This window comes from Chiroxiphia lanceolata, chromosome Z (assembly GCF_009829145.1).
Source record: "Chiroxiphia lanceolata isolate bChiLan1 chromosome Z, bChiLan1.pri, whole genome shotgun sequence".
NCBI lineage: Eukaryota > Metazoa > Chordata > Aves > Passeriformes > Pipridae > Chiroxiphia > Chiroxiphia lanceolata.
Genome location: NC_045671.1, coordinates 69,811,341 through 69,838,995, shown reverse-complemented (window position 1 = coordinate 69,838,995; position 27,655 = coordinate 69,811,341). Strand labels below are relative to the sequence as shown.

General features: G+C 45.6%; 1 protein-coding gene and 1 long non-coding RNA gene across 8 annotated transcripts in view; one reads left to right on the top strand and one right to left on the bottom strand.

Moving 5' to 3' along the window:
• Window positions 1-27,655, top strand: part of PSD3 (pleckstrin and Sec7 domain containing 3) — a 118,449-nt gene that overhangs the window by 4,171 nt on the left and 86,623 nt on the right. For 2 of the 4 annotated variants that reach the window (XM_032674651.1, XM_032674652.1), the window contains exons 2-3: window positions 12,521-12,629; window positions 25,516-26,584. In XM_032674651.1, the coding sequence (XP_032530542.1) occupies window positions 12,521-12,629; window positions 25,516-26,584 (1,178 nt within the window). Of the gene's footprint in view, window positions 1-12,520; window positions 12,630-19,619; window positions 19,704-21,590; window positions 21,812-25,515; window positions 26,585-27,655 lie in introns of those variants that run through there. The other 2 variants (XM_032674654.1, XM_032674653.1) reach the window with 2 other exon arrangements.
• Window positions 1,170-22,422, bottom strand: LOC116780136. 4 transcript variants are annotated; one of them, XR_004354346.1, is made up of 3 exons: window positions 22,255-22,422; window positions 12,848-13,056; window positions 1,170-1,585 (listed from the first exon to the last, which is right to left on the bottom strand). It is a non-coding gene; the product is annotated as an uncharacterized LOC116780136 (long non-coding RNA). The 4 variants fall into 4 exon arrangements; XR_004354345.1 differs by having other exon boundaries at window positions 12,865-13,056; XR_004354347.1 differs by lacking the exon at window positions 1,170-1,585 and adding an exon at window positions 9,196-10,817.

The following is a 27,655-nucleotide window of genomic DNA, read 5'->3' as shown; positions in this document are numbered from 1 at the left end:
CCTTCCCTTCTTTCCCCTTTCCTTCCTTTTTCCCTTCATTCATTCTTTCCCTTTCCTTTTTTATCTTTCCCTCTCCTTTTTTTTTCTTTCCCTTTTCCTTTCCTCTTTCCTTTTCCTTTCTTCTTTCCCTTTCCTTTTTTCTTTCCCTTTCCTTTTTTCTTTCCCTTTCCTTTTTTCTTTCTCTTTCCTTCCTTCTTTCCCTTTCCTTCCTTCTTTCTCTTTCCTTCCTTCTTTCTCTTTCCTTCCTTCTTGCCCTTTCCTTCCTTCTTGCCCTTTCCTTCCTTCTTGCCCTTTTCTTCTTCTTTTCCCTTTCCTCTTTTTTCTTTCCCTTTTTTTTTCTTTTTCTGGTCTTTACTCTCTTTTATTTCCTCCCCGTATTTCCATTTCCTTTTTGTTATCCTTTTTCTTTCCCTCCTTTCCTCCTTCTCTTTTTTTCTCTTTCCTTTTACTGTTTTACTTTTTCCCTTTTCTTTTTCCTCTGTACTTTTCTTTTTTCTCCTGTATGCTTTTCGCAGTTCCCTAAGGGAGAAAGCTCAGGCTCCGCTTCTGAGCTCATTACTGCAAGGTCCCGAGAGACACCAGCTGCACCAGGGAAGCTGCACTGGGACTCGCACTCCAGGGCTGGGACCCCCAGCCTGCATCCTGTGCGGTTGGTTTTGCTTGTGTCTCCAAGTAACTTGCCTGTGTAACACATTAGCACTGCTGCTGCACTGACAAGCTCTCTTATTCTCACCGAATTCTTGAATTAGATGAGATGTTGTGAAAAACACCAGTCTTTGGCCGAGCAGCAGCATTGTGCTTTAAGGGCAAGAGTGGAGTTGAGATGAGTTTACCAATGGTGTAAAATTTTAGAACATTAAGCATACACAGGGATGCTGCGGTGCAGCCGAGGTGTTACCTACGCTTCTCAAAGGGAACATAAACATTGAGTTGTAATGAGCTTGAACTTCACACAAACCCACTGAAGTTGCTAACTCCCATACAGATGAGTATTTCCGTGCCATAAACAGCAATTACCTGGCTCCCACAGAGTCCAGTTGTCAGGCAGAGCCCCATCTATATGTTATTGAAGTGATTTGCGTCTGTAATAGGCAACTGCAAGTACTACTGCTTTTGCAGCTTCAGTTACGCTTTAATTCTGTCTGTGCGTAGGACCATTAAAACAGGGAGAAAGTCAAATGCTCTATTTCTAATGAAACTGGTTGTTGCACAGCCAGCATTTGAAGCAATTGTAATAGACTGCTAAGAGTCATCCAAGCCTTTCTGGTTTAGCTTGTAGAAAGAAACCTCTTTCTATTCCAAATGCTTTTTCATCAGTCATATCCTTAGTTGATGTGTTTCAGCCGATGTTACCACTTTAATGCCCTCCGTGACTCTGTCCTAGCGCTGTTGATTTACACACTGAGAGTTGGTTTTGGGGGCATTCTTTTGATGGGAGAGAGGTGAGGTTAACCATGTAGGAGACCCTGTGCAAATGCTTCCATTCAGTTACGCTTTGGTCATTGCAGAGTGTAAGAACATCCTTTGTGGTAGTGGTGATGTTAAGAACAATTCCAAGACACTTACATGCTGCTGTCTTCAAAACCTGAAACAACAAAAAAAATTAGGACTTCTTGATCCATACAGAAAATTCTTGCATAACTGACTTGTGTGAAAGTGGTCCTCTACTGATGTTGGTGCTTGAGCAGATTATTTGATTTACTATTTCCATTTCTATGCCATCAAATTGAGAAGGAAAAGAGCAGTGAGGATCCTAATGAACATGCTAGTGGGTTTTATTTTTTCAGCAAGACTTTCTTTGCTGATGTCAAGTTGCATAGCTGAAAGACATGGATGTTGTTCAGAGTATTTCTCCTCCCCACCTCCACCCCAGAATGGCCCTTTCTATTCTTGCCCATCGCACCCGGAAAGTTTGGCAATTGGTTTTGCACCTTTGATATAAGAGATGGTTTGGGGTTTGATTCCTGTAGGCTGAAGAGGCAGGCTCTCTGTGGGAATACCACGGACTAGTGCCATGGAGCATCTCTGCATGCAGTTGTCTCCATGGGTGTGTTCTGAGCCAAGTGCTGGGAGCTCCAGCGCTGGGGCAGCACAAGTCATTCACCACGCAAGGCCATCAGTGCAAAGGAAGGATGCTTTGGCCACGGCTGATAAACTGTCCTTGCACATGCAGGACAGCTGATTGCTTGAAACAGTCCCTGCTCCATGGAGAGACCTGGGGGCTGGGGTGATTTTTCTGAGTCGTTGCATGCATTTCTTTTTGGAGAGTCTCTTGTTTGCTTGCATGGGCATTCAGAGAGAGCAAGACGCTGGGGTAGTGCTGGTCGCTGATTTAAAGATAATTTAGAGGTAGCACAATGTAGTGAAAGGAGCCCGAGGAAGGGAGGGAGGGGTAGTGTCTGCAGAGTAAGATTAGGTGGGTTGCAGGGTACCAGAGAGCCATCTGCCAAGCTGCTGAGGCTGGACAAACCCGTGAACTGCTGCCAAAGCTCGAAGGTTGGGGCAGTCAGCCACCAGCCAGAGTATCCTGCTCCGGGTCAGCTCAGTGTTCCAGGTGCTGAAGATCCCCAGGGTGCAGCAGCTGCTAAAGTTGTTTGGCGTGAGTACTGTGGGCTCAGCCAGAAAAGGTGGGAAAAATGTCCCTGGGCTCAGCAGGGATATGTGCCACCCACTGTCCTTGAAGGGACATTTTTTCACAAGTGATTCCTGATGGAAAGGTGGCTTGTGGTGGAGCAGAGATTTCACGATCTGGCTGTCCCACCCAGACCCACTCTGTGAACTGGGGGTTCCTTGCATCCTGGTGGGTTGTAAAATTGTATATGGGTCCTTTGGAAATTTGGCTGAGGGGGGTATGTGTGATAGGGAGCTTCTTTGGATAGTTGCCCTAAAGAGAAGTGGGTCTGCAGATGAACAAATTTAGGTCTTGTGCGATTTGTGTCTTCTGAATATCTTTCTAAATGCATTCCTGTCCCCTGATACCTGTGGTAAGAGAGATTGTTTCCAGTCCTTTTTTCCTGTTTGCAGTGACAAGAGGTTGGAGGGAGACAGAAATTGTATGCTTCTGTCAGATAAAAAACCTGTTTCAGACCAGCTCAAAGTGTGTGCCTGACACTCATTCTGGACATAAGTGTCCTTTTCCTCTCAGGAATGGCACTGTTTGAAGTATCCTTCTGCAGTGTGTTTCCACATGCTTTTTCTGAGTGCAGCTCCTCCTTGCTCTGAGTTGTTTCTTGCTGTTGTACCAGCTCCTCTCCGAGACCACAAACTCCTGGGATGCTAATGCATCCAAACATTTATTCACTGCATTACAGAGATGAGCAAGGCAGGTTGTGGATGATGCTTAAAAGTAGGGTGGGGTTAGAGGTAGCCCTCTGGGTGTGGGCTAGGTTGAATCAGGAGAGCAGAGGAGCTCGGGTATTATCTAGCCCTTGAAGCTTGAATTGCTCCTGAATTGACTGTACTTCCTGGATGCTGTAAGCTAAACAACCTGTTTGGGCACTGGATCAGGCTGTCCTCAGGGATCAGGCTGTCCATCAGAGCATGAGCACTGCACTTCCCCTCCACTGAGTGCCTCAGCCACCAGTGCTGGCTGTGGGAAGTGCATGGTGTTTGCTGTGCCTCCCTTCCTAACTGTACACAGAGATTTTCTGTGCCATGACTACTGGGCTAAGCCAATGGAAACCAGGCTGGAGCTGGCTTTTTAGGATGGCCTGCCAGGGTGGAAGCATACTGTTCACTGTCACGATTGCTGAGGATGTCACATTGCAGCTTTTTGCCACCTGGTAAAAGGACTGCCTTGCACAGGGCTATGAGTTGGACGTGATGGTCATGATGAGTCCCCTCCATATTCAACATATTCTATGATTCTCTGATTCTATGACTGAAAAGAGGGCATCGTCTTGAGACTGTGATGCAGTAGTTTGGGAGCAGTAAGACAACCACCTAAATGGCACAGATTACATAGTACAAGCCTCCCTTTTTGCAGAAGCGATGAATGGGGCTTGCTTTCTCTTCATGGCATGAAATGGCACACTGGAAGAGGTGGCTTACCTCCAAAATATATTCATTATCTTTTTACAACAGTTTTCAAATAGGAAGTGTCATGTGAGTCATAACTGCATCTCCTAGGTTGAACAAATGCCAAGTGTGATGGCAAGATTCACTTAAGCCTGGGATATGGCTGCATGTCAGCGCTAACAGAAGAACACTTACCAGGAAAACCCTTTTCTCAAAAGAAAACAAATTCTAGTACCAGTGAGCTCTGGTTGTCATCAGCTGTCTTGTCTGTGGACTTGTTGTGACTTAATGAGTGGGACACTAGTGCCAGCTGGCCTGTGCTGTGCTGCTTGTGGGGAATGCATCATCTTTGATGTCTTCTGCCTTCGTGCCACGGCTGAAACTGCCTGGTGGGTCCTGGCTGTTCACAGGTCCATAGCTGTCTGAGGGTGCTGCAGTCCTTAGAATGAACTTCCTTAGCAAGCAAACACTCTTGCAACTTTCGTCTTTCCAAGCCCCCAGTGCTTGCAACTTCAGGGAAATTGTTGATGTCACTTCTGTCTTCTGCCTCAGTTGTGCCAGAGGAAGATGGCTCAGATCAAACTTCAGTCAAACTTCTGATCCAAAAAACTGTTAAATCTAGTTAAGTCTGAGAAAGAACAGTTTAGATGAAAGCTGTAAAATGAATTTAAATACATGATATGAAATAATCATGCAGAATCAATGAGGTGTGTCTTAAGTTAGAGGGAGCTACATGTCCCTTTTTGCACGCTCTGTTGCTGTGTTGCAGCTCTACAGTTGGCATTTGCCACAGAGAAAATGAAGGTTTTTACACCTTTGCAAATGTAAATTCTTCCAGTGGGCTCCTGTGTAGAGTGGTTAGGGAGTTGGGTGTGGGGCATTTTTGTTTGTTTGTTTGTTTTGTGTGTCTTTGTTTTTGTTTTGTTGTGTTTTTGTTTGTTTGGATTTTTGTGACGTTGTTGTGGTTTTTTGTTTATTTTTTTATTTTGTTTCTGTTTTTTCTTTTTTTTTTTTTTTACCATTCATTGTAATTGAGTATTTTAATCACTTTGAGACACTACCTTAAACCATGCTTGTAATATTGATTTGAAAAATGAAAATGAGCTTGCCCAATACCTTGTCCTTTACTTCCATCCATAAAAGCAGTGTATATTTAGCTGGACACAGAGAATGTACAGCACATGGGAAAGGATGTGGTCTGCAAGTTTTCAAGGGACAGCAGATGTTGGCATGTGTTTTGGAAAGAATTTAGTTGCTTAAAGACGCAGAGGTAGCTTCTGGTAGGCTCATGAGGCATTTAGGCGTATCCAAATTTTAGCTTCCATGGAGTAGAAGTCTGTGTGGAGCAGACCTGTAGCCTGTATAAACATTGTTCTGCCATCTGAGATGCCTAAAGATGATGGAAGCGTACTACCTGCTGCAGAGAAGCAGTCTGTCAGTTTGCTAAATATACTTGGAACAGATTGATCAAAACCAGTAAATGCAATATGTCTACTACAAGCATCACTTAATTCTCTGAATAAGAGATGCTGTCTTTGCACACTTTTTCTTGACTCACACCCCCACCCCAATGCTCCTTGGCATAACTCATGAAAAATACTTGCACTGTGGCTTTGTTAAAAGTTTGGGGTGTTTTTTGTTTTTATGTTTTATATCTAAGAACATGGTCGTTCATGCAGTGAGCTAAAGCCTACCTCTCAATGGGCTTGCTTTGATTCTTGCACATACCTTAGAAATAATGCATAGACATCCAGAGGTCCATACAGCACGCATCAAAAATCACTGACTTGGCAAACACAAAATGCTGAGTGACCTTTAATAGTAAGGTGTAATCATACAGACTTTGAATTAACATGCTGTTCACATTCATGCAGTTACAGCTCAGACAGCATCAGCCTTTGCATAATAAAAAGCATTTAATTCTGTATAACAGCTGACTGCTTCCTAACAGCTTCAACCAAACAACAAACCAAACATTTTCTTTAAGGGGAGAAAAACTCAAAGTGCAAGTGTACAACAAGGCAACCAGTCTGGAAGCAAATTTCATCTGCAACTGCTTGACAGTAGTGCTAAGGCATCCTTTTTTTTTTATTATTTTATTTTTTTTGGTCACTGTTTCCATACTTTTTTCTAAGCAGTTTATTCTTGAATTGAGCCTCTCTTTAGACACTGAACTTCTGTGAAAGTCTGCCTTTGAGCAGGGAGAGCAGCTCTGATAGTATCTCCACCCTTTCAGTTTTGCTCTCTCCAGCCTGATTGCTTACTTCGAGCCTGCTCCCAGTAAACACATCCCGAGGTCACTTTAGCCCAGGAGAATGTATGAGGTTGCAGATGCCTAGAAAGTGTTTAGCTTGGAGATTCATGAGAAGGGTGCGATTTCTACATATTGTCGTGGATTTGTGTCACTTGAGCTTGTTCACCCTCCTCGTTAGGTCCCTTAGTGTTTTAGTTTCTGTGGCATTGCTTTGCAAGGAGGTTGGTGGTTTTGACTACAAACTGTATGAGGAACTATCTCCTGTTTGGTGTGATGCTGACTCCTAATACCTCATTTTGTTGTACTCTGGGTGTTGCATTAAAAAAGGTGGTGAATTACCGACTGCTCTTTGTCTTTTTCAGGCCCTTTATGGCTGCAGGCACCTCTGCCACATGTTGCTCAGTTGCCTCCTTCTTGTAGCTGAAAAGTCTTAGATGAGTTTGTTATCTCTCTCTAGAATCCAAACTTCTCTGCTGGACAACGGCTATAGGCAGTGTTCTCATACAAGCCCTTTCTTTCCTCCCTCACCTTCTGGCTCTATACACATCTCCCTGCAACTTCTGATAGTTAGGAATTAGTTTAAAACCCAGGCTGAGATCTCTTCCAAAACTTTGGCTAGCATTAAGTTTGGCAGGTCCAGCTGAGGTTAGCCATGCAAAAATTCTGTGCTTCGAGTCTTATCTATTTTGCTAATGCTTCAATTCCAGAATGCAAGTATGTATCGTAGTGTGGGGAGGTGTGAGGAAAACACAAATGTGGTGCATGAGGTCATATGCAATTAAAAACTACAAACCTCCGCTAGCAGTCTTTTTTTTTTTTTTTGAAGTCCCACAAAAAAAAGCACCCACAGTGTCTCTGTGCTGTCAGTGCACTAGGTTTCACCAGCCAGCAAGTTTATTTTAATGCCGGCTTTCTGAATTTCATCCTGTTACTTAGGAAAGTGATTTTTAAGACAAGCTTAGCAGAAATAGTCTTTTCAGGGCAATTACTATGACCTGTCAAAAGCAGTGAGGCTTGCTACGGAATGATACACAGGAATGATAATGGTGCTTAAAAAAGGGTTGGCCACTGTTGGGGGGTTGTCCATGCGTGACAGGAGAGGCAGAGCTCTCTATGCATGATTCCATAAAAACTTGACAATGGCACTGTAGCTTGACTCATAGGGTACTTTTGTTTGGCTGGGAACTTGCTGGAGAAGGTTTTAAATCTGTAGAACCCTTCTATCCATCATTCCTGCACCCCCCCCTTTATTTGTTTTTTTTTTTTTGAAGCTAGCTCCACTACCAGTTACTGTATTTCTGTCAGTCTCTGGGAAGACTTTAGGGTGCAAAAGACAAGATGAAGGTACAAGTTTACACTCCTCTGGAGAGCATAAACTCACTATATTGAGGTGTATGACAGGCTGCTGAGAGGCATTTGGTTTTTTTTGCCGCCAGAGATGTTGATGAAGCAATGAGAATGGAACAAGCACGGCCTGGGATTAGAAATGCTGTGGGTGCGACTGTGAAGTTCTCTGTAGTAGACTGTGCTTTTCAGGCATCCTGCAAGGCTTTTTTTCTGTTTTCTTGAGTACTGCCAACAGCTCTGTTGCAGCCACTGCAGCATCTCCCCACTAGCCTCAATGAAACCTCCAGGAAGCACTGCGCTGCCAGTGCAGGGGCTGTTGCCTGCTGGCAGGGAGCTGACATCCAGCAGTGATGTGGCCAAGGGGGAAGGCACTCAGCTCTGGAAAAAGCAGCTGTGCACATGCAAAATGTGTAAAACTGGGGCTCCCCCGAGGCTTCTTCATGGTATGGCTTAGCTGTGGAGACCCACACCCTAACTGGCCAGTCCCTCCACATTTTCCAATACGCCTAGAAGAATTCCAGTAATGTTTCTTTCTGGGGACAGAGTGGCTGGGTTTTATTAAGCAAGCTTGCAGGGGTCTCCCTGAGGACGCTTTGACCTCTCTGTCCCAGCTAACAGCCCTTTGTGAAAGGTTGTTAGACCACTTCCTACTGATGTTTTCCTTTAGCATGAGTGCACTCCTGCTGTCCAGAATTTTGGCTAGCTCTCGCTCCCTGAAGACTCGTGCTTGAGCACCCATCCCATTCTGCTGTTCCTCAAGCACGGGTCGCCTGCAAGAATTCAGTCTATTTTGACAACATCTGTCCTCTGAGGGAGTCTGAGAAACTCCAAACTGACATTTGCAATTTAATTATCTGCTCCTTTGAAAAGTCCTCCTTATTAGACTTTTTTGAAGAAAACATATGACCTTAAGTGTGAATACTTCAGGAGGCATGGGTTCAGACTGGCTCCTTGTGCTCAGACTGACCTGTTCCTGTCCATGACAGCAGCCATGGACATCTCAGCCTTCCACTGAGATGGAGCCTAGCTCTCCTGTCAAGCTCAGCTGCAAATGGTGGTGAGAGAACAAGACTTTGATACTCTTCATTTAATGCTCTCTGACATGTAGGTACGGAAAAAAAAAAAAAAGGCTCCAAGAAGAAAACAAGTCTGTCCCAAAAAAGGTCCCAGCCAGAACCTCAGTGAAATTCAAAAGAGGATGCTTCAGTGCTTTTCTTCCATGGAGAAAGGAGAAGCATTTTCTTCGGGCTTTTATGACTCACTGTGCTTATCTAAAAACCACTGGGATTTTTGGGAGGGCATTTTGAGGGGAGCTCATGACTGAAGCTGAAATGAGAGAGAAACTGTGCTTCAGGAGAGGCAGCAGCTCTTGTCGGGGGCCTGCCTAAAGGTTCTCAGGGGTGAACTGTGGGAACAGTTTCTCCTTGCAGATGTTGCCCCACAGCCCCAGTTCACACCTCTAGACAGCAGAGCGGAGCAGAGGCAGCTGGGCTGACATATCTGTCCTTGGCAGCTCCCACTGGAGAAGCAGGAACCCTGTGGTCTTAGCATCCTGCTGCTGTTCAGTTCAGTGCTGAGACATGGATTCAGCAACTTCACTTCTTGTGCTGGCCTGAAACCACCATGAGAGCCATATCCTGAACAATCTCTGCTCCCTAAGCGAGGAACAGAAAGCCAGCAAGGTGGGACACCTGTAATGACCATGCCAGTGCCTTCTGCAGGGTCAGCAGAAACTGGTCTGGTGTGTTGGCAGGAGGTCTGAGGGGTGAGGGCTGCCAAGGCCAAACTAATGCAGCCTCATAAATGTTATCTAAAATTCACTGAGAGGCAAATGCAGCTGCCCCAACTCCCGACCAGGAACTGTGATGGAGAGAAGTAGGCTTGATCAAACACGTTCAAACAGGCAGAAAGCACTGCAAGAGTGATGCATGGAGTGGGCAGGAGCTTGATGCCTCTCTGCCCAGACCATAATCAGACTGAAAAATAGTGGGTATGTGGCTCATGAGAAATGTTGTATGTACAGCTGGGCTGATTTAAGGCGATTGATGCTCTGAGTGTCACCCTCTCCAGGAGTGACAAAGACCAGATGCGTCAAAGGTGGTGGTTAAAGCCCTCTGAGGGAAGCAATTATGAAATGAGATGACCTGGATGCAGATTTCTTTGCCCTTGAGCTGAGAGAGAAGGCTTAAGCAGGAGTTTTATATCCCTTTCAATCTTGCTTGTATTTAATCTTTGCTAATGCAGTTTGGAAAGCACCATGAATGTCTGTCCAGGCCTTTTCTGGGATCCTGGTTTCAGGGCATGCTGATCTCTGCAAGGCTTGGGTGAGTGGTGCATTGAAAGAAGAAAAGGAGAGCACACTCTTGATTTGAACACTGGTAAATCAGTGGTCTTAAAATCGAGCTCTGAACTCAGTGTCTTCGTTCTCTCCCTCTCTTGTGTTCTTTTTTTAATATTTCTTTTTTGGATGAAATATGATAAACTTTTTCCTTAAGCCTGGATCTGGAGTTTCTTTACACAGTTCCTTTTAGTGCTCTGACAGCCTAAATAGATGTTAAGTTCAGCTGTTCCCATGCACAAGCCAGTATCTGTAATTCTCATCAGTGGTGCTGAGCACTTCTGAAAATCAAGTAATCCCTTTCAGATGCCAAGACAAAGGTCTTGCAGCCTCTCTTTATGCACCTAGTTCTGATAAATGCTGCCCAGTACATGGAAACCCCATTAATCTAACAACTTATTTCTGCCTGTTATTGGGCAGTGCAGAGGGTGCTGTGAACCAGACTCTTCTCCATTGCTTTACGATGAGGTGCAGGCAAATACAGACCCTTGGAACATGTGTTTGCTGGCAGGGATGTTCACTGCAGCAGATGTCTGTGAAGTCTCAAAGAGCAAGGCTGAGGTATGGAAATACTGTGTCCCAGAGGTGTATAGATCAGAAATTCCTGACTGCTCAGGAACTGGACTCTTCTGTTCATTTTATTTTCCATTTCATTCATCCGTGACTGGGATTTGGCACCAGCTAGTTTTTAGCCGTCCCATCCCTTCACATCCATATCTGGGTAGGTTGAATTTTTGTCTGGCTCTGTAAGCTACTCCTGTCTAAACTGTTGCAGACAAGAGCCTTCTCTTGTGTGGGCTCTGGGTCCAGCTATTCCTCTTCTAGCCCTTCATGCCTCCCTTCCAGTGAATGAATGCGGCCCTGTAAAAGCAGGAGAGACATGGAGGCTTTTTCCAAGCTCATTTTGTCTTGCTCGTGGAAGTCATCTTTGTGCTAGAAAACCCTACATCTGTTTCATCACATTTTTCCCAAAGGACTTGGTAGCCTAGTGTTAGCACGCCCATCAAGGTACTCAGAGCTCTAGTGATGAGTAGTTGGACCAGTGAATGGTAAATAAATCTGTCCAAGACCCCTGTGTAAGATCTGCTGCCTATTTCGGACAGAGTGGTGTTGGACTAAATCCTGCAGAAGTAGTGCAGTGCAGAAAGGCAAGAGTAGAAATGGAGTAAAAGGCCAGGAAAACCTGGAGCAAAACTGTTCAAGGGCATGGGGCAAGATAGCTATTTGTCAGTATGCTTGTGGAAGAAAATGTAATTGTTGGAGAGGTGGAGGAATGTATGGATTCCATCCATCGCTGATTAAAGAGCCTTGACCTGTGAATTATGTGTCCCCTGTACTTTGAATTTATGTTTGTAGATGACGCTTCTCCTAAGGTATTTGATAGAAATGCATAAAAGTTATTGTTGTCCCGGGGGGCAGAATGTTCCATCTGACTTCTTTTTTTAAGAATATTTTTGTAAGCTCAGGTCTTCAATATGAACGATGCAATGACTTGCTATGCTGCAACAGTTGAGTGCCTCGAACCTAGAGCGTGAATATAAAGTTTACTGAAGAATTCGCGGAGTTAATGATTTATTTCATCTGTCACTTCAAACGGAAGAATTACGGGCTCCGTCTTGCCCAGCTGGGAAGACACTTAATGCTGACTGCAGATAGTTTTTGCACTACAGCTTATTGCTGGTATGTGCTTTATCTTGGGGATTTGATTTGTCCCCACCTGTTCAGAAAGGTATTTTGATCTTAGTCCTGCAGCCTTTATCTCCTCTGAGAAACTGGACCTTTACTCTCTCAAACTGCTTCTTAACGAGGAGGGAGCAGGGTGAAGGTGCTGGTGGCACCAGACCTGGGTGGGCAGGGGTTGCTCAATTCATCTGTCCATCCATCCCCGCCCAGGACTAGCTGGCTTCTCCACTCTGTGCCTCCTCCCTGCCTCCTGGCCAGATAAGCAGGTTTGACTTGTGTGGTATTGTTATAAAACCAGGTTGGGCTATTGTCCTGAGCTAGACAGTGGCAGTCAGACGTGGGCTGCCCAACAGGGACCCTTAGACGGTACTTGCCACACGTTTGCATACCTTATCCCTTTTTCTCATTTTTGGTCATCCTTGCTGTAGCCCTTTTTCCTTCCTCCCTTTCTCTGCCCCAGCCTCTCTTCAAAGAAACAGCCCGCCCCATTTATGGTTTTCTCATGGGTCCCAGTTTTGTGACACACATATTCAAATTTGCTATTTCTGATACTACTCCCTTGACATTTTTAACCCTAACTGGTATTACTGACATAGTTGGCCAGTGCTGCTGCCCTTGCAGTGGGTAAGCTGGCTAAAGATATAAGTGGTTGGGTGCTCTGACATCACTGCTTAATGCTGAAATGCTTGGGTTCAAAGACAGGCAAGCTCTTCAAAAGCATTCTGAGTTGGCGCATGTCTGCTCTGGATGATCTTGGTGGTGACAGAGTTAAATGAATACTTTGAAAATCCTTCCCGACAGCACACCTGGAAGGATTTCACGTTCCTGCTGCTGTTTTTTCACCAAAAGGTAGATAAGCTTTATTTATTTTGACTCTACAGGCAGAAGCACTTGTGTGGGATAATGATGTATCGGCTCACGCCCAGAATGTTGCCAAGGCCAAATATGAATTTTTGTTTGGCTTGGAAGAAGAGAAGCCTTCGGAAATGGGTAAGTGCTGTCTATAACTATTGTATGCAAAAAAAACCCCCAAAACTCTTAATCCATTCAGGAAAGTTTTGCAGAAGCTTCTCTCTTAATGACCCCACAAGGGCTTGCTCACTATGCTAACGCTGCTCTTTGCCAGACCACAGTGCAAGTACCAGACCAAAGGACCCTGCTGGTTTGGCCTCAGAAAATGACAGTGGTTCCCTGTGTTACACACCCACCTTTCTGTTTGGCTCACCTGGGCCACCTTGATGTGACAGCAGGGACTCGTGTGCTGGAGACACACTGGTGGAGGGAATCCCTTCACTTCTGTGCAGCGGAGTCGTTTCAGCCATGAGTTCTGCAATTGCACGTGCTGAAACACGGCCATCTCTGCCTGGAGGTCCTTCCAGGAATGCCCTTCGTGGTCTGCACGCTGCTCTTCCTACAGCTAGAGGTAGGTAAGATTTTAATTTAGATACTTGAGGTGGTACCTGAACTGCTCTGTCCTCTGTTGTTAGTAATTCAAGAAATCCAGGTGCAATATCTAATATGCCTAAGGATTGGTCTTGTTCCTGTCCTTTTCATGTAAGTGCAGGGCATTTTCTACCTTTTCAGAGCCCAAGCTTAGAAGAAAGTAAATGTAGTTATTGTAACTATTTCTCTTGCCTCATCATAATTATCAACAATCCCTGCCCTCTTTGCAAAAGCATTTCCTCAGGCTGTTCTCTTTGTACCTTGATCCTTTCTAATTGCAAACTTTCTGGAATGTCACTTTTAATTAAAGAAGACTCCCTTCTTGCCAGAAAACGGCAGCACTTTGTCCAGAAACAAACTGTGTAGGCTCCTCCACTTCAGTAAGAAAGGGTAAAAAAAAATAAAAAAGGGGAAAAAAAAGAAAAAAGGGGAAAAAAAAGAAAAAAAAAAAAGGTTAAAAAAAAAAGGCAGAACTGAAGTCTAGAAAGTGAGTAAACAGTTTTTTTCTGGGATTTTATAAAGTTTGGTCTCCCACTTGGGAAATCCTAATCACAAAGTGAAAAAAACTCAAAACTGTAAAGGGGAAAAAACCTCAACAAACCCCAAACCACCAAAATTTTAAATTTTAAAAGCTTTTCCAAATTGCCACAAAATGTGTATCAGATCATTACACAAATCAGGATGACCTCATTTCTTGCTTGGAGAGATGCAGTGTGAGAGCACTGTCAGCAGGCATTGAATCAGTATTAAATAAAGTATGCTGTGTCTAATAAGTCCACATGAATCTGTGGTTATTACCAGCCAAAACAATTATCACATGTGATGGATATTCCAGGCTGAGTACTGAGCGCTAAAATAAAGGGTGGCAGAGAGAAAGCCAGATAAATAGATGTTTCTGGTCCTTCTCATGTTCCTTTATTAATGAGAAACTACCATTAGGAGCTAACAATTATAATGCAAAATGGGAGTGACTTCAAGGGAGGGTTTCCAAATATTCAACAGTGGTTAACACGTAACATTTTTCAATTGTACCCGAAAACTGGGCGACATTGTGCCTACCCAGACTGGCCTCATGCTGTCTCAGGCAGATTCATCCTCCTCCCCCTCCAAGGTGTTTTACCACAGTGGATAAATGAGAGTGGTAGTGTCCCTTCTACTTTTTTCTTCAAGTGAGCCGGCTTTAACTGCTTACTAGCTGGAGATGAATGAGGAAGGGGTAACTGAGGGCACTGCAGTACAAACCCAGGGCTCTGTGCACCAAATGCTGGCGTTTTTTGATTTGATATATGTCAAATATGTCATGACATATGTTTCTGGGGGAAGCAGCTATGCCTGAAAGTCTCTCTGTTCTTCTCTGTGTTAGATGGGAAGGGAAAAAAACACAACCAGAAATCCAAACAAACCTGCTACTTTCTGAAGTTGCCTTTAAAAGAAAGAAGACAGGCTTTTTAGTGGTCAAAGTATAAAGTATTTTAAGCAAATGAGTGACAGGGCCAGGGCCAGGAGGAAGTGTTAGTGTTTAAACTTGATCAAGAGAACAACTTGTCACTGTGGGCAATAATGCTGAACTTTAATTTACGTAACCCAAAGCAGTTCACCCGTGCCATGACTGGCCTTAGAAACAGAACATAACATGTAAGCTGCCGAAGTACTTAATTACTACTGCCTTCTGGTTTATCCTTTCCCTTTCTGCCACAGCCATATTACTGAAGCTCTGATGGATGCTGTTGAGGGAACGCATTTTTTTAATTGAGTACTAAAACACTTGAATCAGACAAGCCAAAGAAGGAAGAATACTTCTGTTTACCCGGGTCGGAGATGGCATACTTTGTCAGTAAGCTCCTGTGCTGATTTTTACCTTCCAGGTTGAAGCTTGTGATCATTTTCATAAGTGAGAGGAGGGAAAATAAAAAGTTAGATGCCTTCTAGCATCTAACCTAGAAGAGGTTTTTCATCAATGATATTCAAGTGCTAATAAAGCTGTTGCATAAAAAAATTTTCTCATAATTTCTTTCCTTTGCTGTCCTCAGTCTGGTTTTGTCTGGGATACTTGTGATTGCTGATGCCCTCGTGCTCTTGCCTTTACTGTGTGAGGCCTCCTGTCTGGCTCCTCTCCTCTCTTGTCTGTTGCCCATCCTCCTGCCCTGGATGCCTTAGTCGGAGCAGGAGGAGGTCTAAGGCCCTGGGACCCTCATCTCATTGTGGGAGGGCTTGAGGCCACACATCTCCCTGCAGACCCCTCTCCTGGGGCTGCTGCTTTCCAATGGGAGCAGGCAGGATGCACCACGTGCAGCCACGTGCCCCTGCACAGCCTGGCCACCTTCCCTGGCAAAACCCCAGCCTTCTGCCTTCCAGCTAAAGAAAATGTTTTTTAGAAACTGAATCTAGCTGGGTTGGACAAGACGTCTTCTCAGACTCGTGGACATAAAGGGTGCTTGTTGTATATGGAAACATACTCTGCTCTGGAAATGCCACAGAAACAGTGATGTCTATTGAACAGACTTATCTTCAAGCTTAGGCGTGTTACAGTCCTGATTTTTATGACTTTGCAGTTAATATGTTTAAATACCAAAAAGGAAAAAAAAACCCTGGCAGCATGGCTTAGTCCTAAAAAGTGCTTTCATGGGGAAAACAGTGGGGGATGCTACAAAATAATTCCTTAAGTAAACATGAAGGCCAAATACCCCATAATTCCTGTTATATGAGAAAATAAATCCAAGACTGTTGTTAGGAAGAAAATAGCTTCTTAAGATTAATAAACATTCTTTTCTCTGATGCTTCTGGGAGGAGAAAGCTTTCATCCCTCCTGTGTAACAGAGGGTGTAATCTCGTCCCTCACAAAAAAGCCCTGTACAAATAGTGCCTGTGTTGCTATGCAAATCTGGTGTTTCCCAACAGCTGCTGGAAGAAGCTTGGTTTTGAATTCCTGGTGCAACAAATAGCTTTTTGGAAAGCCTGTCACTTGCTGTTTTGTGTTCAGTGAGGTGTCATGAGGCAACTGAGCTCATTTAACAGCTTGCTTCTGCCAAAAGAGATGGTCCCAGACACACACTGCCACGGATTGTTTCATGCTAGTTCTTGTGCTCATCTGTTTGCTTAGCAACCTTAAGCCAGCAAAAACCGAGTAACAAAAAACCCCCAAACAACGCCAGAAGAACAATTCTAATAAAAAGGCTTACTTTCTCCTGGCACTGTGTGCTGAATCATGTCTGGAAGGGGTCAAACAATGCCACAGCTGACACATGAAACAAAACCAAACACATACTTTGACCCATGCAACATACCCTTTCCTGAACCCCAGTCATGGAAATCATTGCTTTTGCTGTAGAACTTCTGTAACTTGTTTCAAGAGCAAAGGATGCTTTTGAAATGGCTGCTTTTTTGTACAAGCAAAGCCTTTTCATGGTCTTATGATGCTGACTGAAACAGCCCTAAGAAAATTACCCTAGTATCTGTGTAAAATGAGCCCTCCTGACGTACTAGGCTGTCCTTCATCTTCTGCCTTGCTTGCTTTCTCTGTGTCACTTCAAGGCGTGCATGTCCAGCTCTGCTGCATCCTCTGTGCATTAGACATCCTCACTCTAAAGAGCTGCCCTTAGACCACAGGCACTCAGGTTACATTGTTCTCATGACAGCCCAGATTGCTGACTGTAGTCTTGCCCAGTGCTCTAACCCCATCGCCTTCCATTTTGAGGCACCACCCTCTGTCATGCTTTCATCTCTTGCTCTTTCCACCTCCAGGCAATCCTGAAAGTCTGGGCTCCCTGGTCTGGTATATTCCTCTGCAGCTCTGCTTTCTCAGAAAGGTGCAAAACTGCATTTTTTGAGGGTTGGAGGACTGCCTGATTTTCATGTTCATGTTGCCTAATTATGGTGGAGGACAGGTACATCAGATCTCCTGCAGCATTTAACAGGAACACACACAAGGCTGGAATACAGAAAGCTTGGACTTGTGGTGCCCCCTCCCCCTTAATTATAATTTCATCATCCTGCTGACATGCTTGACTCTCTCAGCCTTTTTTTGTTGTTGTTGTTGTTTCTAGTGTCCCACTAGATGGGACATTCTCTGACACACTGAAGACCTGCAGGATTTTTTAAATCACAGTGTGTAATCAATAGTTTTCTCATAGGTATCCCTGATGTTTGGCACTGCTGTTTGGCAGTGATGCAAAAAGAAGGTTAACTTTTTTAATTTAAGTCTCCAGAGGTACTGTATTAAAACTTCTCAGCTGAGTTTGTGCACTGTAAGAAGTGATTACCTCTCTGGCACCAGCGTGTTCACTGGCTGTGCTGAGTGTTCCTCTTTCACTCCAGCTTGGAGTAAACCAGGTCATTTCTGGAGAGCAGCGAGCTCTTACAGTGCTGTCAGAAGAGCACTGTCACATGGGACTGTGCACATGGAAAAATTAATGTTGGTGCAGGAGGACAGGTTGCACTGTGCTCTGCATCTCGTCTGCGTGATGGGGAGCTGTCCTGCTGTCTCCCTTTGAACTTCTGAGTCCCTCTTCCTGGGGCTGGGAGAAGCTGAGGCATGCTCTGGGGCCCTCAGGTGTGGTGTGATGGATGTCTGCGTTTCCAGTCCCAGGGAGAGGAGAACTAAAGGGGCACAAGGCATTATGCTAAGTCCCTTGCTCCACAGGAGGAAATTGTATGTCTTGTGACCTGCACTTGAAAGCTGGATAGTTCAAGTTATCATAACCTTCAGCTGTGGGGAGGAGATTACCACATCCTCGACTTGGTAAACAACAGAGTTGTTTGAAGGCCAAGGGTTTAGTACAAATAATCATTAAAATACGGGCTGTTTGTTTATTGTTTTTTAAATGTGCAAAATTAAACACTCAGAAGTTAGGAAATGCCAGAGTTAAACCAGTAATTGCCTCCCAGTCCGTGGCCTGTTCACTGAAGCTGAGAACCTTGATGATGTGAGCACACAAATATTTGGGGACCCGGTGATGCTGGCAGCCCATCAGTGTCTGGCCACATCAGATGCTCTGAGCGCATGTGGCACTGGCTGAACTCTGAAGCTGGCAGGGCTCAGCAACACTTTCCTGGAGGCAGTCAGGCCGTTCCCTTCCATTGGGCAGACGGAAAATGATGCATCCAGGTCAGTGGGCACAACAGGGGAGGCTCAGCCAGCTGACTTGGCTGTAGGCAGGTACTGTGGGGCACAGCTGCATTTTTGCTTGTCACCATGGCCTCCTCTCCTCTCCTTAGCTTCAGCCCCATCATCTGGTGAGATGGGCAGCAAACCAACACAAACCCTCCATCGTGCTGTAGCCTTGCTTCACTTCTGAAGCTTTCTGGAGGAAATGATGCATGTTAACCTGCTGCTGGAGATGGCTTGATAAGAACATGGAGAAGGCATTTAATTAAAATTATGGGGGTAGATGCAGTTCTGGCCTGTTATCACACTGAAGAAGTGTAACACGGCGTACAACAAGTATTTTTCCTGTTCACAGTTCACTGCTCTAACAAGTGCCTTCTGCTCTAGACCCCCGCGTTGTTTATTTAACTCTGTCCAGCTTCCTGAGGAAGGGAATCTCATTCCCTGTGAGAACTTGCTGAAAAGTTACTATGCAATGTCCAGCTGCATAGCTTGTCCTTTAGCAACAAATACTTGGAGCCTGGGAGACACACATGTCCTTCTGTGTCCTATTTTTGTTTTCATCGGGTGCGTAAGTTGATATCCAGCTCCTGGAGTGCTTTGAGGACTGCTTAGCAAGCTTATTCTTAGCCTGGTTAATTGGTCCCAAACTCTGAAATGCAGTAAAGGACATCCTTTTCTGCAGATGTGCTTTGTTTCTGGACGGATCTGCAAAAATCCACAGTTTCTGAGATCTGTGTCTAGTAGTAGTGTGGGATTTTTTAAAGTCATTGTTGCTTGCTGAAAGCAATTTTTTGAGTGTTTTGAGAAGATTCTCTAAAAATACAATATTTTAAATATATAACATTAATTACAAGTGGATTTAGAGAGGCTGTAAAGTCTTTGTAGATGCTGCAAGTGCGAAAGCAGCTGTGAGTTGTCACTGCTCCAGAAGTTTGTTCTTCAGCTGAAGGCTCTTAGGGAGCTTTTAAAGTAATTCTTGCTGTCACTGTGTGTATCTACACTTAGAAAATCACCTGTTAGCTGCTTCCTTTCTAAATCACAGCAGTAGAAAAATAGAAAATTTCAAGTTCTTTTTGGATCTGTCTTTTACATTCTAGGTTTATGAGTTTTTTCAAACATAAGTCTTAAACCAAAGCTTGAGATTCTCATAGCCACGTTACTCCAGGGTGTGGGGCTTTAAAGAAGAAAAGTGCATTGAATATTGTAAGACTCATCCACACCCTTTTACATCAGGATAAGGAGCCCAGATACTCTCTTTGTGTTCCCTCCTGTTCCTGCTCATGCTAACAGATGTTTCACTCTACCATTTTGCTTTCCAGGATAATGACTCTTGGGACTGAGCTATCTCACTGACCATCTGTGGCCCATGCAGCAATTTGTAGTGGATAATCCTTCTCACTAAATCCTCTCAGCACGTGCTGCATGTTAGTTTTGGACTTTGTCCTGTTTTGAGCTCACCGTAGGCCTGAGAGCTGCTGTGGCAAGGTGCCATCCTTCCTGCAGCAGGGCAAAAGGTATGGGGCTCTTTGGAGGACTCTTAATTCGGTGCAGTTGGGGTTATGCAGGTGATCCCAAACTCTGCTTACCACTGGGAATTAGTTACCCCACCACTGTGGGGTAAAAAAAAAAATGCAGCCGAGTCACAGCACTGCTTATATAAGCCTTTCCATGAGGAACAGGGTTAGAACTTGTGCAATTGTAAAAAAACCCACACAAACACTCAAACAGACACACTGTGTCCCCTATATTTTACATGCTGTTTTGGTCAGTGTTTTTTTAATGGGCAGAATCTACATTCTTAACCTAGCAGCTTTTCTTACTCTGTTTCTCAAGCCATGACAACTTGGCCATCACATAACTACCAGACTCCAGCTCTGGGACTGGGCTAGCAGAGATTTGGGACAAATTTACCTAGCGTGGGCATGACTGTCCTGTGGCAGACTGAAGGTACACCTTGCACAGCCTCTGGTAGCCCAAACCCCCTCCAGAATTTAGGGAACTGGGCAAGAGCAGTGGTGAGCAGTACTTCTTTGATAACCCCCTCCAGTATGTAGCAAGCTGTGGGTGGGGGATTTCCTGAGCGACACACTGCCCTTGGGTGCTTGCAGGGGGATTATTTTCTTCCCTGAACCAGTTAGTTTAATTTCTGGGTAACTCTGAGCTGCCAGCTGCCACCCCACTGCCTGGCTGTTCGAGCATGGTGAGTACAAGGAGCACGCTGCCTGTGCATGCTGCTGGGCTCTGTGTCAAACCTCCCAGTAACCACAGCAAGGACTCCCTCTGGTTGTCTCTTTTCGAGGTGAAGAATCTCAGCCAATGTGGGCACTTCTGTGTGGGCTCTGCTGTACCTCTATCTTCCCTGCATGTCTGCTAAGGCACGGAGGCATTGAACCAGGCCTTATTTCTAGACAGCTCTCCCCAAACTCTTCCCCCTGCTTCCCTCTCTCTTTCACTCAGCTTCCCCATTTCCACCAATTTGTTTTTACGTAGTGCCGCTGTAACTTTAGAAGGGACGAAGAACTGGCTGCACTTCCCCTTTTTGGGGCAAGCCAGTTGCCCAAAAAACCTAGAGTGGCTGCAAGCTGCAGAAAACCCTGCGCCCAGTCCGGTGTGGACGTTTGCAGTCCAGTTACAAAAGCACCGTGCTTGCATTGTGTTAATCCCCTGGCTTTGGCTACGCCAGCCAGGCAGGACCTATCACAGCTTGGAGAATGACATCATGTGGAAAAAGGGCTGCTGCGAAAGGCTGCCAGAGGCTGTGCAGCATCCCTCCCCTCTCGCGGGGGACGGCCTCTCCATCTCAGCATGAGCAGGCTATCACTTGGAATAGTTTTAGTGACCCTAAGAAGTTGTAACTTGAGGGAGTGCAGGACAAGGAGATACGTGTAACCCTCCCCTCTGGCGGGCTGCCGTAATGATATAGTACCATAAATCCTGCGATTCATTCATTAAGCTCTGTCACCTGGAGGTTCGTTTCATCTTTAACGCACTCACTGCTTTTTGCTTGCCCCAGTTTGCCCTTCACGAATAGTGGCGAGAAATACCGAGAAAGCACGGCTGTCGTGACGCCGCCCGCAGGCTCACCCGTGTGCTGCCTGGGCTCGGCGCGGGGAGCTGCGGAGAAATAAAATGCAAGATGACTAGGCTGCTTAGTGAGCGCTTCCAGCTCACTGATGCTGAAATGCCATAAAGCATCCTGCGCTCCGAAATCGGCACATGACTCTCAGCATCGCCATTCCACCCGATTCCTCCCTTACGGACGCGGTTACAATACACGGCAGCAGCTAAGCACAGACGTCTCCCTGGCATGCCGTCAGGCAGCCTTGCTGGAGGAAATGTTTTTTTTTCCCCCCTGCAAGCTGCCAAGGTGGACTCCTTAGCTCCTGCGATAGACTGAATGAGACTGCAGTTCCCCCATCAGTTTCATAATACTCAGAAAGCATCCATTTACATCATTGTGTGCAGTGCAGGGCACCAGCTGCCAGGAAATTTGAAACTATTTTGATTCCAGTTGACTAGAACAGCAGCAATTGAATTAGCTGGTATCGCTATAGATAAACTGATGATCTGTGCATTTTATTTCTTTGACCAATGGGTAACTGCTGGAGCTACAGTAACTTCTGTGAGTAAGGAGACTGTTCAAGCAAATATATCTAATTTCTCGAGCTAGCTAATATATATATATATTGTATAGAGAGAGACACTCACACCATTCTTTTGTAAAATGTACCTGTAACCAAAATGTCTGTCTATGCTTTTAACTTGTGTTTTGCTTCCTAGAATTTCCTTTTATTATGCTGTAGACAAGCTTGCTTGACATGGAATGGTTATTTACCTATGAAATATCATATCTATGCCTGATTTAAGTCATTAATGCTTTCAACGTCTAGTCTTCAGAAAGGCTGCCAAGTGCTGTTACGTTATATTTGCCCCGTCTCAGTTTGCTAGTCACTCACCCCCTCTCTATTTTACCTTTTTCTCTATCCATTTCTTTCTTGTTTTCCTTCTGTTTTTTTCCTTTGTTGAAAGAAGCCACCTTCAATGCAAAGTAGAAATTGGTGTTACCTGAAAGTGTGTGTCCTTTCTTTGTTTGTTTGGTGATGGGTGTTTTTTTTCCCTGCGCATCTTCAGTGCAGTCCTTAAATTTTGTTGTTGTCTTTCTAGCCTTGTTTGTAATGCAGTCATATTGGGGGATGGGTTGGACAGGATATGCCAGTAGCTGCAGCAAGACATGATGCTGTGGTGGTGGATGGGAATAAGGGAGGAGTTTCCCTTAAAGAGCTCAAGCTCCTCTAAGCTCTGGTACCTGAAATAGCTCTCTGAGCAAAGGGAAAGGCTTTGCTGTTTTAGGAGCAGGGGGTGATTGGCTGTGATTTACCTCAAAGAGTGAAGGCCTTGGTAGTCATGTGCATGGTGGTACCTAACATTATGGGGACAGAATGCTGCTTTGGTGCCATATATGAATTTTTTTTTAATCAGACAGAAAATTAGGCAATATTCCCGCAGTATGCCACGAAGGTAAGAATCCCACTGACTTGTGCTTGCACAGAGCAGCAGTAGCAGCAGCAGTCCTTCCAGAGCAGGGATGCTGACATCTCACTGTAGAAAACAGCTTAAATTTCTACTGTGAAAGTTCTGCTCTCTTGCCCAAATGGAACACAGTTTGCAGGTGTGGCAGACAGGAGTACCCACGAGCACACTCCCTGCTCCTGCCCATCTCTCCATGCCCACGTGTGCGTGTATGTGCTGTGTATGTGTACCTCTTCTGGAGTCTGCCAGAGGGTAAAGTTTGCTTGAGATGAAGTTCAGGAGGAGAAGTAAATCAGAAACTTGCTCAAGATTGCTTACAGTCAGCAGTGGCTGTCGGCAGCAGATGGGGACGCACAGCAGCGCACTTAGCATTCACCTCCAGAAATAAGGCTGCTTCTGTTTCCCTCGTGTCGGTTCAGAAGCTAAGACAGCAATTAGCAGAGAAGAGCCTGGCCCCTTGGCAGGGTCTGTGTGTGGTGCCTTGTTAGGGCTTGGCCTCTGGAGCACATTGGCTGCCTCCCAGCCCCACAGGAGGCTGGGGACCGATGCTCTGGGCTTCCTTCCAGCAAGGCGGGGTGTGTGGGTTGGAGTGAGGCACGGGGCATCCCAGCTCCTGGGGCTCTATGCATTACCTGTTTTTTGGGCAATGCAGCCAAAGAGTGGCCTGGCCTAGCACTGTGCCACAGTGCTGTGGGCATGAGGGGAGCCCAACTGGGGTACCTCCTGCTTGTAGGGTTGCACACTGAGAGTCGCTGTAGGTGGATGTGTCCATGAAGAAGGGTTTACGTTAGCATCTATAGTGACAGGCTCCCTGTCAGCAGTTCTCTCCTAAAAAATCCCATCTCTAGACATCAGACACATCTCTGGTGCTGAGAGAGCATCAAGCACTAAGGTTGCTGCATTAGAGCAGTCCAGGGTTGTGAGATGGGGAAGCAGGGCCTTTTGCTGGCTTGGGGTTGGCCTGATGCAGGTGTAGGAATGTTGCAACCACGAAGCATTAATCTCATATGTGAGTCCTGGTGGAAGTGTCCCCCAGTGGCAACCTAGTGTCTGTGCCATGAAAAGTGTGGGCTTGGGATGCACCAAGCACTGCGTGGCTGAGCTGTGTGCAAGGGGGGCTGTTTGTCTGGTGCTTTGGGCAGTTGGAAAAAGTTCCCTGGGTGCACCCACATCTGCATGTTGGAAACCTTGCCATCAAGGCAGTTGTGGTGATGTAGTTGTGGGCATCCTTGCTCCTTACAGCTCCCTGGGACCTTGCAGGAGAGAAAAGGTCCCTGCTTTGTCTAGTCACTTGTCCTCAACAACCACCAAGTGATCTGGGTGAAACCTGACCCACTGAATTTTTATTACATAGTTATTAGACCAAAGACATGGAGATGAGATCTGGAGAACCTACTGGGGAAGAGATTTGGCTTGGCACAGTCCAAGTCTGTCACTTTGATCCTGCACCACGCAGTGTGTGGTAATTACCCTGTGGCTAGATACACTGGATAGTGAGCTGGCAGGTGTGAGCTTCTGCTTGTCTTTACAAACCACTGGCACATAGGTAGCCACATTAATGCAGTGCTGAGCTTGCATTAAATTATCTTCTCTTTCACCTTGAACTCGGCCTATCATTAACCACAGCTACACGGCTTTTGCCTCAGCCTGTGGCCAGCCTGCCTGGAGTGGAGATGGTGATCAGTTTGCAGTACAGTACATAGAGATGCAACTTGAGTGGAAGCAAAGCATCCAAATGCATGTTGGTGTCTGGTTTCAGAGCTGTCACCCTGACGTTTTTCAGAGTAGGTGTTTGGGTCTGGCCACCGTGCTGTTTGATTTAAAGCACTTTTATACTCCAGGCCATTTTTTTTTCCCAGATGGATGCAACAAATGCAGCAGTTTCTGGTTGGACTTTTTTTGTTGGTTTGTTTTGTTTTGCTTTTTTTTCAAGAGCTCAGTTTCTCCTTGGGCCATGACATAAGGTGGCCAAGTATCTGTCATTTTGCGATCCCTGAGGTCCTTCTGAGGACAGATGGTTCTCTGTTACCCACAACAATGGGAGCCACTGGGTGCTTGGCACTTTGAAAATGGGACCATCCATTTTTGCTCCTGCTTTGTTTACATCAGTTGGAAAAGCAGCATGAGGAAGGGAGGGGTGGTAAGCTTTCTGTGCAGCAGTGTATTTGCTGCAACAGCAAATGGGAACTGCTTGGTGTGCATCCACCACTGCAAAATGACCTTCAGCTACCTGAGTTGTTAAAGGAAGTGCTGGCATAAAGTTGAATTGCTCATTAATTGCGTTGTAATTTAGCTAATTGGTTTTGTCAAGGCTGCGGAACACGCGGAGTGTGGCTGATTATCTTCCCAGTGTTTCACCTTTAAAAGTGAAAATTACCTAAAAACTTCTTTTTTAAGTAAAACCATCATGTGTGGTGCATTCTTTGGATGGATGTCAGACCTCTGAATATCTGCTTTCTTCAGCCTATGCGCCTGGCCTGTGGCCTCAGACCGTTCCTGGGCCACAGGGACCCTTTCTGAAGTGTAGCAGACATTGCTAGCATTCCTTCCTCTGTAGTGCACACTCCCAAAGTAGGGCCGCCCAAAAACTCCTATGTAAAAAGACCAGCTCTGGATAACTGCAGTTGTGAGAGTGTTCAGAAGTGAATTAAACTGAACGGTATTTTCCCTGCTGGGCAGAGTGTAGTTACTCTTTTAGGAGAGGCCTTGGAAGGGAGGTCAGGCTTTTTTTACTTTGTGCATGTGGAAGATAAATCCAGGGTCTCTTTTTTTTTTTTTTTTTTCCCCTCTTTGCAGGTAGTGGCCGTGGAAGCAGCACTTTGCTTCCTCATACCATCATCAATGAATTTCCAGAGTATGGCACCGTGGAGCCAAGCAGACACGAGCCGACAGCTTCACCGACACGCCACGCAGAGCCTGTGACACGCCATCCAGAAAGACGGGACAGTCACCACCACGTCAGGCCCATTCCTCAGTGTGCAGCTCCTGCAGATAATTCGAGACCTGATGCTGGGGCAGTGCAGCTGCCCGCCCCTGAAGAAGGTGTGCAACCTGCGGGTAACCTGCCAGAGATTATGAAAATCTCTCGACGGTTAGAAGCAGCAAAGGTGCAAGAGAGAGCAAATACTTCTCTCGATTCAGAGACGCAAATGGAAAAAAAGAGTGTTACTGGCAGCCAAAATGTGCAGGCAGCCAGAGAACCAGTTCCAGGAGGCCAAGAAAAACTCTCAGACGTGCCTCTTCCTTCTGAACGAACAGCTGAGGAAAAAAAGCATTTGGTCGTAGAGGAAGATCTGGCTGCAATATGGACTGGAGAAAAGCAGTCCGAGTCCTTGCAAGCCATTAGTAATAAGGCTGACGAGGTCCATGCAGTGCAGGAACAAAGCTGTCACAGACCATCTGTGACTAACCGGGAAGCAGCCAGGAGAGTGGAGGGGTGGGCATGTTCTGAGGAGTTCTCGGGGTACGGTCAAGGTAAAATGCAAATGGGTCCTGAGAGGAGGCTCGCTAAAGAGGCAGCTGTGAGTAAACATGTAGAATTTCAAGGGGTGGAGATTTTATGGCTGCAGAAAGCTGAGGAGCAGAGAAGAAAGAAGCACTCACTGGTGGACTCTCTGTCTGTGGAGAGGAAGGCATTCCCCAAAACATCCAACCACCCTGCATCGCCAATGGTCTCTCCAGGCCTGCTCTCCTCTCCAGACAGCGCGTGGAGTGAGGTCTGTGAGGACCCAAGGCTGGGACCCACTGCATCTGGAGCCACTCCTCTAGCACCACCCAATCAAAGTGAGAAGGATGAAGTTTCCATGAAGGACAGGAAGAACCGTGTGGAGGAAGAGGCGTCTGTGCTAGTGAGAGGCCAGGGCAGGTGAGACCGTGCTTGGAGGGGTGCAGGGGTTGGGTGGTATTAGCTCTTTAGGAGCTAATGAGAAACAACAAATGTTTGTCTGCTGCCTTCAGTGTGGTGTCTGTGGTAGTGATTGCTGTCTGGTGGTGGCTAGTGCATGAAGTTCGGACTGAATCCCTACACACCACCTTGCTGAAGTTTGAAGTCCATCTCAGGTTTTGAAACATAAACACGTCTTGCTATTTGCACAGTGGTGTCTGTGTGAGGATGCATCTGTAGCAGGTGTAGTTGGGATCCAGACATGGCATGTAATTAAATAAGGCAGCATGCAGGCCTGCCCATATGCGCCTGGCCAGATTTTCTGATTTCAGGCGGAGTTTGAGCAATAACAGTGTGAGCACTTTGGAGAGGTTAGATAATAAAGACATTTTATCCAGGGCCTTGTAGATTATAAGAGAGTAAATGCTGTGATGTGCTTTCTCTATCTATCTATCTATCTATCTATCTATCTATCTATCTATCTATGTTAATAGAATTTTAGCTATACATACTCTCTCTCTCTCTCTCTCTCTCTCTCTCTCTCTCTCTCTATATATATATATATATATATATATATATATATACTCTGCTTTTTATGAGAGCATCCTGATTTGCTTGCTTTTCTTTCCTGATGCACATCTTTGACAAAGTTGATGTGCTCTGAGCAAACCGGGCTCGCTCTGACCTGTTGAGCTGTTTGCTGATGAGACAACAGGATCTCAGCAAGGGAGGCTCTCCTGACTCTGCACCGTGGGATATGTCGAGTTTTGCTTTGGCTAGCGCATGGGATTACTCAGGCTGGCAGCCCTAACCTCTGGCATGTGCTGTGAGGAGCCCCACTATATTTGGTGTGGCAGAGAAGAAAACTCTCTGCAGGGGGGTGCTGCACCTTCCCCTGTAAATCAGCAAGCAGGCTGAGTCTTCTCCCTTCAAATCTGGTTCTCCTGGCTCCACGTGTTTAATTGCACTTGCTTCCCTTTGCATTTTGGAGTGATTTCCTTCAGCTTTTTGCTGAAGACCCCAGTCCTAGTAGCTAGTAAACTATCCTTCAGG